Source organism: Buteo buteo, chromosome 3, assembly GCF_964188355.1.
Source record: "Buteo buteo chromosome 3, bButBut1.hap1.1, whole genome shotgun sequence".
NCBI classification, from domain to species: domain Eukaryota; kingdom Metazoa; phylum Chordata; class Aves; order Accipitriformes; family Accipitridae; genus Buteo; species Buteo buteo.
The window spans coordinates 52,606,295-52,619,210 of NC_134173.1; the positions used below are offsets into that span (position 1 = coordinate 52,606,295).

Genomic DNA, 12,916 nt, shown 5'->3' on the forward strand with positions numbered 1-12,916 from the left:
TGTTTGTAAAGACTTCACAAGATTGATTTTTGTTGTCAATCAACACCAAATTCACACCTTTGTTTTCATTCAAAAATAGAACATAAACTTCAGAATAGGACTGGAATTGAGTCTGTATATTGCAAAAACTATTTAGTACTAATGAGAGCAGAGAAACAAAAGGAAGAGAAACATGAATAGCACTGAATTAAAGCAACAAAACTTTTAAAGGTGTAAAATAATGCCTCAACATCAGCTGTAACTCAGCAGCTCCTATAGCACTGATACAGGAAGAGGTGTTTTTCCAGATACCCCTGTTTCTTTTGTCCTACAAGAAATAAGGCCAGTACATTTAGATATTTATCTTTCATTTATTTCAATTGATGTTAGGTATATAAACTCCAACAATGGGCTCAGCTTTCTGATTTGTAAAAAGAGAGCATCTTCAAATTCCGTTACATCAGTGCCAAGAGATCTGCTGTTACTTCCCACTACTGAATTACAGCATGTCTTATTCAAGCATCAATTTAAATAAAAGTTAAAAGCTAAATACTTTTAGAATAGCTGGGCTTTAAGGCATGAGTCCATAAAAAAGTTATCATGGGACACAAGGTCATGTGAGATTTCCGTGAATCAGCAATTGCACAGTAACTAACCATGTGCATCCTATTACCCCATGATAAACAGAGGTTTTCCTACGTGTCAGTGGCATTTACCACAGGGGAAAAAAGTAGTTGCTGTGCAAGTTCATCTGTTGAGACTGGTTAACCCTGAACAGAAAAGGCAGCAAGCACTGAGCAGTTAAACGTGATTAAAGAGGAAATAACTTATAATGTAGTAATTAAAAATATTTTCATGAAATTTAAATTATTTTATACATTAATACATGTCCTCAAGGAGATACAAAGCACTGGAAAGTCTCTGCAAGTAAAGATAATATGTCATAGTACAGGGGCTGTAGCAAACTATCTTACTTGCTGGAACTTGGTATGAAAAATACAAGTATCTTTATCTGGAAAAAATATGAAGACCATCTTTGAAAATTATGTCAGCTGCAAATCCTAGTTTAGTAATTTAACAAGGAAGAGCCAGAATTACAATGCCTAAATATGTTTGGCACCTCTGCAAACAGTTGCAATGGCTTTACTTTGAATATTACATCCCCATGCATTTGAAAAGCAAAACAATATCCAGAAGGTCACTCCCATGATTTCCCTTTTACCTTGCTTTCACACTTGCCTTTCAGAAGAGTTGAGCTCATGGATTGCTGCTAACAACTTCACCAGCACCTGCAATTTTCCTGAATCAGTTTCAGAGAAAGTGTCCGAAGTATAATCTTGTGGAAAGACATCTATTAGACCTTTGTAGAGGCTAGACTCATCATGTTCATCAGACACAGGATCACAGCTTTTCTCCTATTGAAAATAAAAGGATTCAAGTTCCATGTTTTGATTTTTTTTAAACTCTCCTATATTTTTATTACAAAGACAAAAGGAGCCATCAGAAGCTGCCACAAAGTAGTGTATCATGTGAGCACAACTCCTGATAACAGACTGAAAACACAGTTTTAAAATACTGATAGTGTTTATTTTGGTATACACCCTCTAATCTAAGATATTGTTTGCAGCTGAGTAGAAAGTTGAAATACTTAAAACTTAAAAATGTGTTTTACTTCTAATTCTCCACTTGAGCAACCACACAGATGTATCCCCACAGCAAAGCCATATCTAAAACTTGGGGCAGGGGGGTAGAAATCAATATTCTTTATTCTTTCTAAATCCCATAATACCTTATTATGGAACTTTCCAGTCACTGACTTTTTTTAGGAAGATGTTGTCATTAAGATTCTGTTATGCAACTGGAAATGAAGAAAAGCTATCAAGTAAAAACAATAAAATAGAAGAAATACAGGTGGTATTTTGCTGTAATTTGACAATCAATGTTTCACAGGGAGGAAAAAGCCAAACTACTCAAATGCCAAAACCACAATGGCAATAAATGACTTGCACATATAGTCCTTTTCATCCCTATAGTTTCTAAAGGCTTATGCTTTCACATAAAAAAATGTCTAATGCTTATAATATGAAGCAAAGGCAATGAACTTTACTTGGCAGTGTTGAAAGTTACAGGGAGGTCTGTGCTGTGGACACTCCTACAAAGTCATGAAGTACGTCTTTTAAGAAAGATTTACGTTTCCACCCACCTTACTTGGACTTTGACTAGTGGCCATAGAAGTTAGCATTATCAAGTTCTAACTATCACATTATTTACCTATAGGAATGAGAACATTTCTACAGAAATTACAAGGTGTACAGTGTGAAAGTGTCCCAGGAGAAGTGGAAATGGAGACATCTAGTACCACTGACATCTTGAGCCTGCAGCTCCCAGTGTCAGTGAGCTTGAGTGTGAAATTATCATGTGGACAGGGAGGTTTCAGAGGAACTAGCAGACAGAGTACAGAGTAATCTCTAGCCAACAGTGTTCTTTGTAAAATTCACATTTATATGTATTTTTACAAATATTCAGAGACAAGATTAAGAGTGAAAATACATGAAGAACAGGAAAATGCCACAAGGCAGTAGGAAACTGGTGAGATACCTTCCCTGAGTACATTCAAATTTCCTAACATTTATGTTTTTGAAAGCAGATCTCCTAAAGCAAGTTGTATGTGAGAAGAAAGTATGGAAATGACCTTAAGTAACATGCATATTGACCATAATATAGTTTTAGGGACCTTTGCCTGCTGAAATGACTAATTGCAGGCACCACCCCCATGCAAATAGATACCTTTATAGCTTTAAACAGAAGACATGGATGATTGCAAAGTTTTTTCAAAGCTCCTATACATATTAGGTGAGGACTGTTTTCTAGCCTGCCTTGTAGACAGGACCTAATAACTCGAGAACTAAGCAGTTTTTGATACAATTCAAGTTGCAGTGCTGTTGGTCGGCAAAAGATTATGCTCTCCTTTTTGGGGGGCAGAAATTTGTTTATAATCTCCTGTGTTCTCCTTAGAATAAAGAGTCCAGTGAGGCATGTGAGTTCAGCTGCTCTTTTTTCTCCTAATTCCTTTTCCTCCTAAAAGAACAAAGCACAAAATTAATGATAATTTTGCATTTCATCACAGTAATTTTCTGTATGATTTTAATTAGGTATTTAAATAACATTTTAAAAGTATGATACCACTTTCTGACATGGGACTGTAATGACCAATTCTTCTCCAATTAGTACCACTGCATTAGCTTAGTTCTAGGTCTGGTTTCTAAAGTCTTAAACAAAGGAAGATAATGTCCCAGAAGACATCCAAGGCTTGAATTATATTCTAGAATTTCTGGACATGCAATAAAATCATGAAGAATTTGCAATGCTGTGCAGAAACTAAGAATGAATAAAGTATCATCACATGGTAATGCGCATGGCATTTTTGGGAATGCAAAGTGTTGGAGAACAATTTTTGCCTGCTAATTAATAGGCAGCTGAAATGACGTGATCTCAACAGGCATGTATTCCTCCTGCTTCCTTTGGAGAACAAGTGAATTTATTTCAAATAGGAAAGTGAAAAGCTTTTGTTACTATTAGTAGTCCTGAGCTTCATTTTATTCCATAGAAAGCAAATTTCACAGTGCTGTCTATGAATTTTCTTCTATAACTGTATTTTTTTTAATAATATACCTTTGTTGCTGAAGGTTCTCTAGATCTGACAATTGGTTCCTCATATATCTTTCTATATGAGGATAAAGAACCAAGTATTCCTGGATTCACAAACTCTATTAATGCATAAAATTCTTGCAAGTCATTTTGGATTGGAGTACCTGGAAAAAGAAGAACAAACAATTCTGCATCTGGCAACTTTTTCTTGAAACTGATAGAACTACAGTCATTGAAGGCAGGGTTTAATATTGAGAATGCATCTTGAAAACAGGTTTTGTTTCAAAGTGAATTACTCAGAGTTCTGAATTAATCTAAAATTTTATCATGATTAATAAGCTAATTAAGACCTCCTAACTAAACAGACTGCACATCTAATTGTTTTGACAAAGGAATTAAAAAAGTCAAGTTCTAAATCAATTTTATTAAATAACTACAAAGGAAAACAATGACTGTATGCAGAATCCTGATTCCCTTACAGAAGTTCCCAGGATCCTTGCCTGCCCCTGAAGATGGACAAATTATACATTTATTTTAAAAAATTGGAAATAATCTGTTTTTAGAAGACCCCAAATTTGTCCCTTTAATACCCATTGCCAAAATTTATACTATGCTCCTGCCATACTTACAATAAATACCTTTTTTCTTTACCCCCACCTAGCACTATTGACATAGTGAAATATTAAAAGTAACTATAGATACTAACCAGTAAGGATAATCCTCCTCTCACAAGACAGACTAGTGAGGGCTGTAGTTGTCTTAATAGAGCTATTTTTCAGACGATGTCCTTCATCACAGATTAGGAGGTTAAATTCTATAGCCTGAATTTGATCCAAAGATCGCAGTAGCATCTCATAACTGATTATCATAACTGAATAAAGTGGAGAACCAATGAATTCCTCTACCTTGTGGTCCTGCAGGCATAAAGGAAAATATATCATACAACTATTTCTTTGGAGATCACTCATCATACTCCTTAAACATCCAGTGTCTACAGAAATTTTTTCTAGCATGACACAAGACATTTACTATCTCCTTCATGAGTTTGGGTTATTGATTATTTCCTAATTTGCAAAGGAAATATGGGATCTGATACAGCAATTTAGAGTTTTACCACCTCATTAAAAGAAAATGTATTATTCTTTTAGGCTTTCAAATCCTCTGAGACACATTACTGTGAAGGTGAAAAGCACAGGCTCCCTGTAACAGCTTCCCAGTCCTGGCATTTAGGTAAGCTTCAAATGAATAATTAAAGCCAAGATAACGAAGAAGCATAAGTAGCTGCCTGTACGTTCACTTTGGGATCTCAAGCTGCAAGGTGCAGTAATGGGGTCCAGTAGGAAGTTACCACATTCTACCAAAATTCCCCTTGTAGTTTTGAATTGAATATGATATTCTTGAATATATTATATGAATATTATTGAACCTATTGAATAGGTTTTAGGTTTTAGATTTTAGAAGAGCAAACTGCAGCTCACTCAGAGCTCAGTTGAGAGGGATTCCATGGGAAGCTTCCATGGAGGACAAAGGAGCTAGTGAGTGCTGGGAGTTTTTCAAGAATACTCTCCTGGAAGCACAAAACCAGTTCATCCCCTTTAAACATAAGGGACATAGGTGGAGCAAGAGACCCCCTTGTCTTAACTGCAAGCTTCTGAGTCTGCTCAAAACCAAGAGAGAAACATACTAGACGTGGAAAAGCGATGAATACCCGTTGAGAACTATGAGGTCATTGCCAGGGCATGCAGAAATGCAGTTAGAAAAGCAAAAGCTCAGCTCTGATTGAAATTGGCCAGAGATGTCAAAAACTACAAGAAAGGGTTCTTCAGATACATAAACAGCAAGCAGAAACAGAAGGAAAATATCAGCCCACTGTTAAATAGGAGAGGTCAATTAGTCACCAACAATGCTGAAAAGGCAGAGGTTCTCAACACTGTCTTCACCGCTATCTTTACAAGCACTGTTGGGCCCCAGGCCTTGGGAACAAAAATCCAGGTTGATGCAAACACAGACCCACCATCAGTGAAGGAAGAGTTGGTATGTGCATTATTACAGGAGCTTGACCCCTATAATTCAGTGGGCCCTGATGTTATCCACCCAAGCTGGCTGATGTCACTGCAAGGCCACTGTCCACAATCTTTGAGAAGTCATCGAGATCGGGGGATGTCCCACAAGGCTGGAAGAAGGCTAATGTCACCCCCATATACAAGAAGGGCTTAAAGGAGGATCCAGGAAATTATAGGCCCATCAGTCTTACTTCAGTCCCTGGGAAAGTTATGGAACGAATCTTCCTGGGGAATATCACAAGTCAAATGAAGCACATGGTTGGGAAAAGCCAGCACAGATTCACCAAGGGCAAATCGTGCCTGACAAACCTGATTACCCTCTACGACAAAGTAACCTCCTCAGATGATGTCAAGCAACCGGTGGACATTGTCTACCTGGATTTCTCCAAGGTTTTTGATATGGTTTCCCACAGCCTCCTCCTGGAGAAACTGATGCGTTACAGTCTAGACAAGTGGTCTGTGTGGTGGGTGGGGAACTGGCTGACAGGCAGCACCCAGAGGGTGGTGGTAAATAGCTCCTTTTTAAACTGATAACCTGTCACAAGTAGGGTCCCCCAGGGATCAATACTGGGCCCAACGCTGTTTATTATCTTCTTAAGTGATCTGGATGATGGGATCAAATGTAGCCTGATGAAGTTTGCTGATGATATATCAAACTGAGTGGGAAAGTGGACACTTTGGAAGGGAGAGCCACCCAGCAGGAAGACCTGGATAGGCTGGAAGAGTGGACTAACAAGAACCTTATGAAGTCCAACAAGGACAAGTGAACCTGGGAAAATATAACCCAGGAGCGCAGCACAGCTGGGGAGCAGCTCTGTGGAAAGGGACCTGGGGATCCTGGTGGACAACAAGCTCAATATGAGTGAACAGCATGCTGCTGCGGCAAAGAAAGCCAGCAGGATGCTGGGTTGCATCAACAAGGGCATCACCAGCAGAGATAAAGAAGTCATTATCCCACTCTACTCAGCACTCGTCAGGCCACACCTGGAATAGTGTGTTCAGTTTTGGTCCCTGCTATGCAAAAAAGATGTGGACAGGCTGGAGAGAGTCCAGAAAAGGGCCACAGAGATGATTAAAGGACTGGGAAGCCTGCCATATGAGGAAAGGCTGAGAGAACTACGTTTGTTCAGCCTTGAGAAAAGAAGGCTTAGGGGAGACCTTATCACCATGTTCCAGGATTTAAAGGGTGGCTACAAAGAAGATGGAGACTCCCTTTTTACAAAGAGTCACATGGAAAAGGCGAGGGGTAATGGATACAAGTTACTCCTGGGAGATTACGACTGGACACAAGGGGAAAATTTTTCACAGTGAGAACTATCAGCCATTGGAATAATCTCCCCATGGAAGTGGTGGATTCCCCAACATTGGACACTTTTGAGATTCAGCTGGACAGGGTGCTGTGCCATCTTGTCTAGACCGTGCTTTTGCCAAGAAAGGTTGGACCAGATGATCCTTGAGGTCCTTCCAGCCTGGTATTCTAGGATTCTATGATGATTCTATGATTAACTTTGTTACAAGCCCTTAACATTGATGGGTTGGCCAACAGGTAAGGACAGCCTGGGACTCAGAAAACAGAGCCCATAACCAGCCCCAGAAAACATGCCTGTCTACTGGCAAATAAATGCAATTGATTTCTAAACCCTGTATTACTAGTCAGAAAATGCCTGTGAGCCCTCCACTCTTATATACCCTTCAAAACCTTTTCCTTCAATAGACATCAAGACTTTTGATGTCTATTGAAGGAAATAGACACACTAAATAAAAAGTCACTGTAATGTGACAGGGAGCTTCTTCCAAAAAACTTTCCTAGATATAGTTATATTTCTGTGCAGACTTGCGAATGTACTAGGATTGCTTACCTGTCTTGCAATTATGTGTAAAAATGGAAAAACCTACTGTGAGCACGCCCCTCACCTTTCTGCTTGGCTCCAGACACTAATTCCCTGCATGGTCTTTCCTATTTCCTAATGGTGTTCACTAACTAAGCAGGCTATGGGTGCAGCTGACAAGCTGAAGGACCTCTTTAATTGTGAAAGCAAATCAAGCTAGAGCCTCAGAAGGTATTTTTATTTTCAAACAAGATCAGTTACCAAACACAGACAACTAAGTCTGGAGCCAGATGGTGTAATATACTGTAAAAGCAGCACCACTTAATTATCACAATCTTTAGAGCCCCCTGGTAGGTGATTCAGATGAATCTGTGGGCCAAATCTGGTGCATTAATCTCATAAAGTACCTTGTGGTAGATCAGTCCCCACACACTGCTCACGAAGAGGTGCAGCACGCATAGGAGGAAGCAAGGAGTAGTGAGGAGCAGGTAACGAGGGCATGCACCGATCTCCCCAGGTGTTTGGATTGGACCTGAGCATATCTGTTGTTTCCAGGACTGTAGTTAACTGCCTGTTTCCTGGCCAGTATTTTTACTGGCATTTTCAGAACAGGAGCAGAAATTTTCCCAACACAGGAACAGAGACACAGAGGAGCCCTGTAGGCAACACCCAATGTTGTCCCTGCCCAGTATTCAGGCTCCACACTGCAGCCCTGAAGACAGAGGCAATGCCTCTCTGACCTTCTCTTGGGACGGCACCAGAAGATGCCCAGGGTTCAGAAACCATTTTGTTTCCCTACACTTTCAAGCTGTGAGCTGAGACTACAGGGAAAGTGCTGAGGCACTCAGGAACTGCCACCAGTGTCCCTCCCCTGGTAAATCAACTCTTCCTGACTGTTTGAACCCCTTATAATACGTCAGGACTCTCCTCCTGTTTTTTTGCAAGCCCCCTGCAGCCAAATATAATATATTCCCTGCTGTATATAACAACAGCAGTGAATGATGGACTCAAAATTAAAATAAATTTACAAGCTAATTTCAAGTAATTAATTTATCCTCTTAACTGGCTGCAAGATATGTATGTATTACAGCCTCCATTTTCACGATTACCCAAAGTGACTTGACAGGTTTAAGCAAGTTGCCTGGAGCCACATATGGAGCAAATGTCAATCAGTATTAGAGCTCCATAATGTCCCAGACTTACTCTTTGAACAGACCTTTCTTTGCACTAGTCCAAATCCAATGTAGCTGGTGAAGTGTAAATTAAAAAATGCTGAATCATGAAGCAATGTAAACCTTTAATTAATTAATTCTCCAGATATTTTGACTTAAAAACCAAACTAAAACAACTCCAGTAGAAGAGATACTCTGCAAACAGATAAAGGAGTTATTCTCTCAAACAGGTCTCAGATGCTGATAATATGGATTAACAAGACCTAAATGCAACCTTTGTGGGGACGCCTTCATTTTAAAAGCCATGTCCTCTACATAACGTTTGCATTTTAACAGAAGTAAACTGTAATCACATTTTAAAAGCAGATAATGTCCTGGTTTTTTGAAGAGTCTATTACTGAAGGGTTAGGATCAGTTCATGGTGTTTCAGCATGAAAGTGAGGAAAACATGCCTAACATTTTAAAAAGTCTGCCAGTTCTTTGAATGTATTCCTTATAGGCAAGAATAGAAAAAACCTTTGAGACAAGCTCTTCCTTTTAAGTTATACTGGAGAAATAACAGTATGGTAATTGCTGTTTTTCCAGAGAAGATAGACAGTAAATTATTTTGAAATACTCATTATACCCCAGGCAAGTCATATTGTGTCTTCCTTTTGCATGACAATGTATTCCTTGCTATTTGGGAACACAATCTTAAAAGCCTCTGAGTGTCCTCGATCCAAATGGCTCCAATGAGATGAGTAAGAATATTAAAGTCATTTAAATGAAAAGAAAATGAAAGCTACTGTCATTCTGGGTCACAGTAACTGTCAGCAAATTCAGGTTTTCTCCTCCCAACATTATTCATAAAAACTGCAAGAAAACGATCAATTATTTCTAACTACCTTTTCAGGTAAAAATGTTGCCATATTATATTTTGCCTTGTATCCACTTCTTTTAGAAACTTCCATATTTCTCTACCTAACCTATATTACATTACAGTTCCTGACAAGTCAGTTTGCTTCATTTCCACATCTTGAAACAAGTTACTAAGAAAAGTAAATGATGCAAAGAGCACCTATTACATGTGGATTGTTCTCAGTGGAAGATGAGTATGTTCAATAATTTCAAGAGTTTGACAATAATGAGTGGAATTCAAAGAAATAATTACTGTTACAAAATTTTGGATGCTCTTGTCCTGGTTTCAGCCGGCATAGAGTTAATTTTCTTTCTAGTAGCTGGTATAGTGCTGTGTTTTGGATTCAATATGAGAAGAATGTTGATAACACACTGATGTTTTCAGTTGTTGCTAAGTAATGTTTAGACTAAGTCAAGGATTTTTCAGCTTCTCATGCCCAGCCAGCAAGAAGGCTGGAGGAGCACAAGAAGCTGGGAGGGGACACAGCCAGGACACCTGACCCAAACTGGCCAAAGGGGTATTCCATACCATGTGATGTCATGCCCAGTATGTAAACTGGGAGGAGTTGGCTGGGAGGGGTGGATCACTGTTCAGGGACTGACTGGGCATGGGTTGGCAAGTGGTGAGCAATTGCATTGTGCATCACTTGTTTTGTATATTCTAATTCTTTTCATATTATCATTTTCATATTATTATTATCATTGTCATTATTTTCTTCCTTTTCTGTCCTATTAAACTGTCTTTATCTCAACCCATGAGGTTTTGGGGTTTGTTTTTTTTTCAATTCTCTCCCCCATCCCACTGGGTGTGGGGATTGAGTGAGAGGCTGTGTGGTGCTTAGTTGCCAGCTGCCGTTAAACCACAACATCTCTATAAAAGAGTTTAAAAACAGTTTGAAAATTTCCATTTCATGTGAAATATTCACTCTTCCATACAGACAATAAGGATAATGCGAGAAACTAAAAGCAAATTTGATTGATGTAAGAATCACATTATCTTTAGAATGAATTACTATTTGTTTCTTCAATCTACTTGTATGGAACTATTAGATTAAAAAATAAATTTGGAAAATAAATATCTTTGTTGCAAGCACCAATGCAGATACTATAAATTCTCCACTTTCGCCCACTGGCACAATTCAAATATATAGGACCAAGGAAAAAAGTAGGGGTACAGCAGACTGCTGAATGTAGATATAGAAACCACCGTTTGCTAAACAACTTTTCTTTCTTTTCTGCTGTGAATGCCCACTCCATATGGACATGGGGACCAGAAGTTTCAGGAAAAGAAATACTGGATGGTGAATTATTAAAAAACAGAGCTTGAATCTGAAAGCTTCAGAAACATTAACAAAAGCATGAACAAGTCTCCTGTTCACAGTTTCATAAATGCTGGTCCTGAGGGGACCCAACCCTCTGACCGAGATATTAAGCCATGCTTAATGGGAAAAATTTACATGGCAAGAAAACCTTACTGGATAAGCAGAGCAAGATGTGGCTCTCCTCCAGAGAAAGCCCTCAGTCAGTGATGCTACAGCCTCACTCCTTGTACTCCCTTGTATTTCACTTGGCCAGGTGTTTTCCTGCCTGATGTGGTCAATAAAGGTCTCTGAAGCACAGTTTGTGCTAGAACTTTTAGTCTTTGCATAAAGGACGGAGAGAGTTTTGTGTTTTAGAAATAAAGGCAAGACCCTAAAGGTATACCAAGGAGATTAAAAGATTACATACTTCATCAACACATAGCATTCATCCAGGCACTACAGGAACTTGGGAGTGTCATTACCAGTGGGAACAGCTCCACTATAGGAGGGGACAGGGATCATCCTGCTTCTTGATTAAGATTTGTACTTGTCTGCATTCTTCTAGAGACAAGAGATATTCACATTGTCTAACACTGAGACTCTAGGCTTCTATCTTACGAGACTTTAAATCAGCCCTACAGAAACCTAATTCTTGACAGTGACAGTAAAGGGAATAACCTTCTGAAGTAACGTGAACCAGATAGCCAAAACAAAGAGGAAAAAGTTTTCAGTACAGAACAAAAGCAACTACCACAGAAATGGAGTACAAGTCAGTCAAGGTAGATGCTCTGGTACATAAAGCAGGGAAGGTGTGCACTTTGATAGACAACAGAAAGCTGTTCCTTAAACCAAAGAGGCACATGGAGGAGCATGTCAACTTTTACATCTTCAAAGGTGAAGCCTGAGGAAAGATAAGACGGACATATTCTACACAGGCAGGTGAGCTTGAGTTATGAACTGGATACTGACAGCTAAATGCTCATATGGGCAATTACCTGAAGGAGAAATAAAGTATTACAAACAAATATGAATAGAGAATTACTAGTTTTGATCTCTGGTTTAAAAAAAAAAAGAGGAAAAAAAAAAATCACAAGTCCTATATTCTAAGCCAAGTATGACCTAATCCCCTTTTGGAAATAAATCTTACCTGATCAACTGTAAAGACTTTGATCCTTTCGCTTCCCAACCACTTCTGAAATTCCTTTTTCCAGTTTTTTACCAGGCTCCCAGGGGTGACAATTAGTGCTCGCTTTAGTACAGGTTTGCATCCATAGACCCCCTGACGCAGAAGAGTCCAGACAAGTGCAATGCATTGCAATGTTTTTCCTAAGCCCATTTCATCAGCAAGAATAGCTCCAAATCTGCCACTAACTCTGTAAGATATAATTAGGCAGTGGTAACATTTTAAAAGACATAGCTATAGTTATTTACAACTGGTTTAGGGAATTGCTTCTTGTGGTTGTTTTCTGAAGTATAAAGAACCTATTTACGCTTATTATGCTTATTATGCTCTACTGTATGTTTTCATTCGGCTATACCAATAGACCTTAGAGTGAAACTCCTCATTTTCTAGATTAATGCATTAGTCCTCCAAAACCAAATAGTTTAAATCTTCTTATAGAATTAAAAATATTACCTAATACTTTTAAAACTTGTGTATATCTTAAGGAATCTATGACTTGAGAAAACACTTTTGAAAATAGTACTGTATTTTTTCAACAGGTTGGTATAACAGCTTCTTTATTCAAAATGCCTGGATTATAAATTATATGAATAATCATGAATAATATGAATTATAAAACCCAGAAAGCAGCATGCTTTAGCATGGGTTAGATGGTATCTGTGTTTACAAGACTTAGTATTTGCAGTAGAACTTTTGGTGCACTAGCTTCTCATCACATCTGGCAAAGTCACAGCAAGCATGATGTTACACACAGGTCAGAAAAAACTTATGCAACCTTTACTTGGGGAAAATTACTAATACGAATTCATTGAACAGTTGCTCAAATCTTCCCATTCAAATTGCC

At 38.6% G+C, this 12,916-nt stretch overlaps 1 protein-coding gene across 2 annotated transcripts in view; it reads right to left on the reverse strand.

The window, feature by feature from the left end:
* Positions 1 to 12,916, reverse strand: part of RAD54B (RAD54 homolog B) — a 72,014-nt gene that overhangs the window by 9,007 nt on the left and 50,091 nt on the right. For both annotated transcript variants that reach the window (XM_075023605.1, XM_075023606.1), the window contains 5 exons: positions 12,037 to 12,262; positions 4,334 to 4,541; positions 3,652 to 3,791; positions 2,767 to 3,057; positions 1,219 to 1,394 (listed from right to left, as the gene is read on the reverse strand). In XM_075023605.1, the coding sequence (XP_074879706.1) occupies positions 1,219 to 1,394; positions 2,767 to 3,057; positions 3,652 to 3,791; positions 4,334 to 4,541; positions 12,037 to 12,262 (1,041 nt within the window). The remainder of the gene's footprint in view (positions 1 to 1,218; positions 1,395 to 2,766; positions 3,058 to 3,651; positions 3,792 to 4,333; positions 4,542 to 12,036; positions 12,263 to 12,916) is intronic.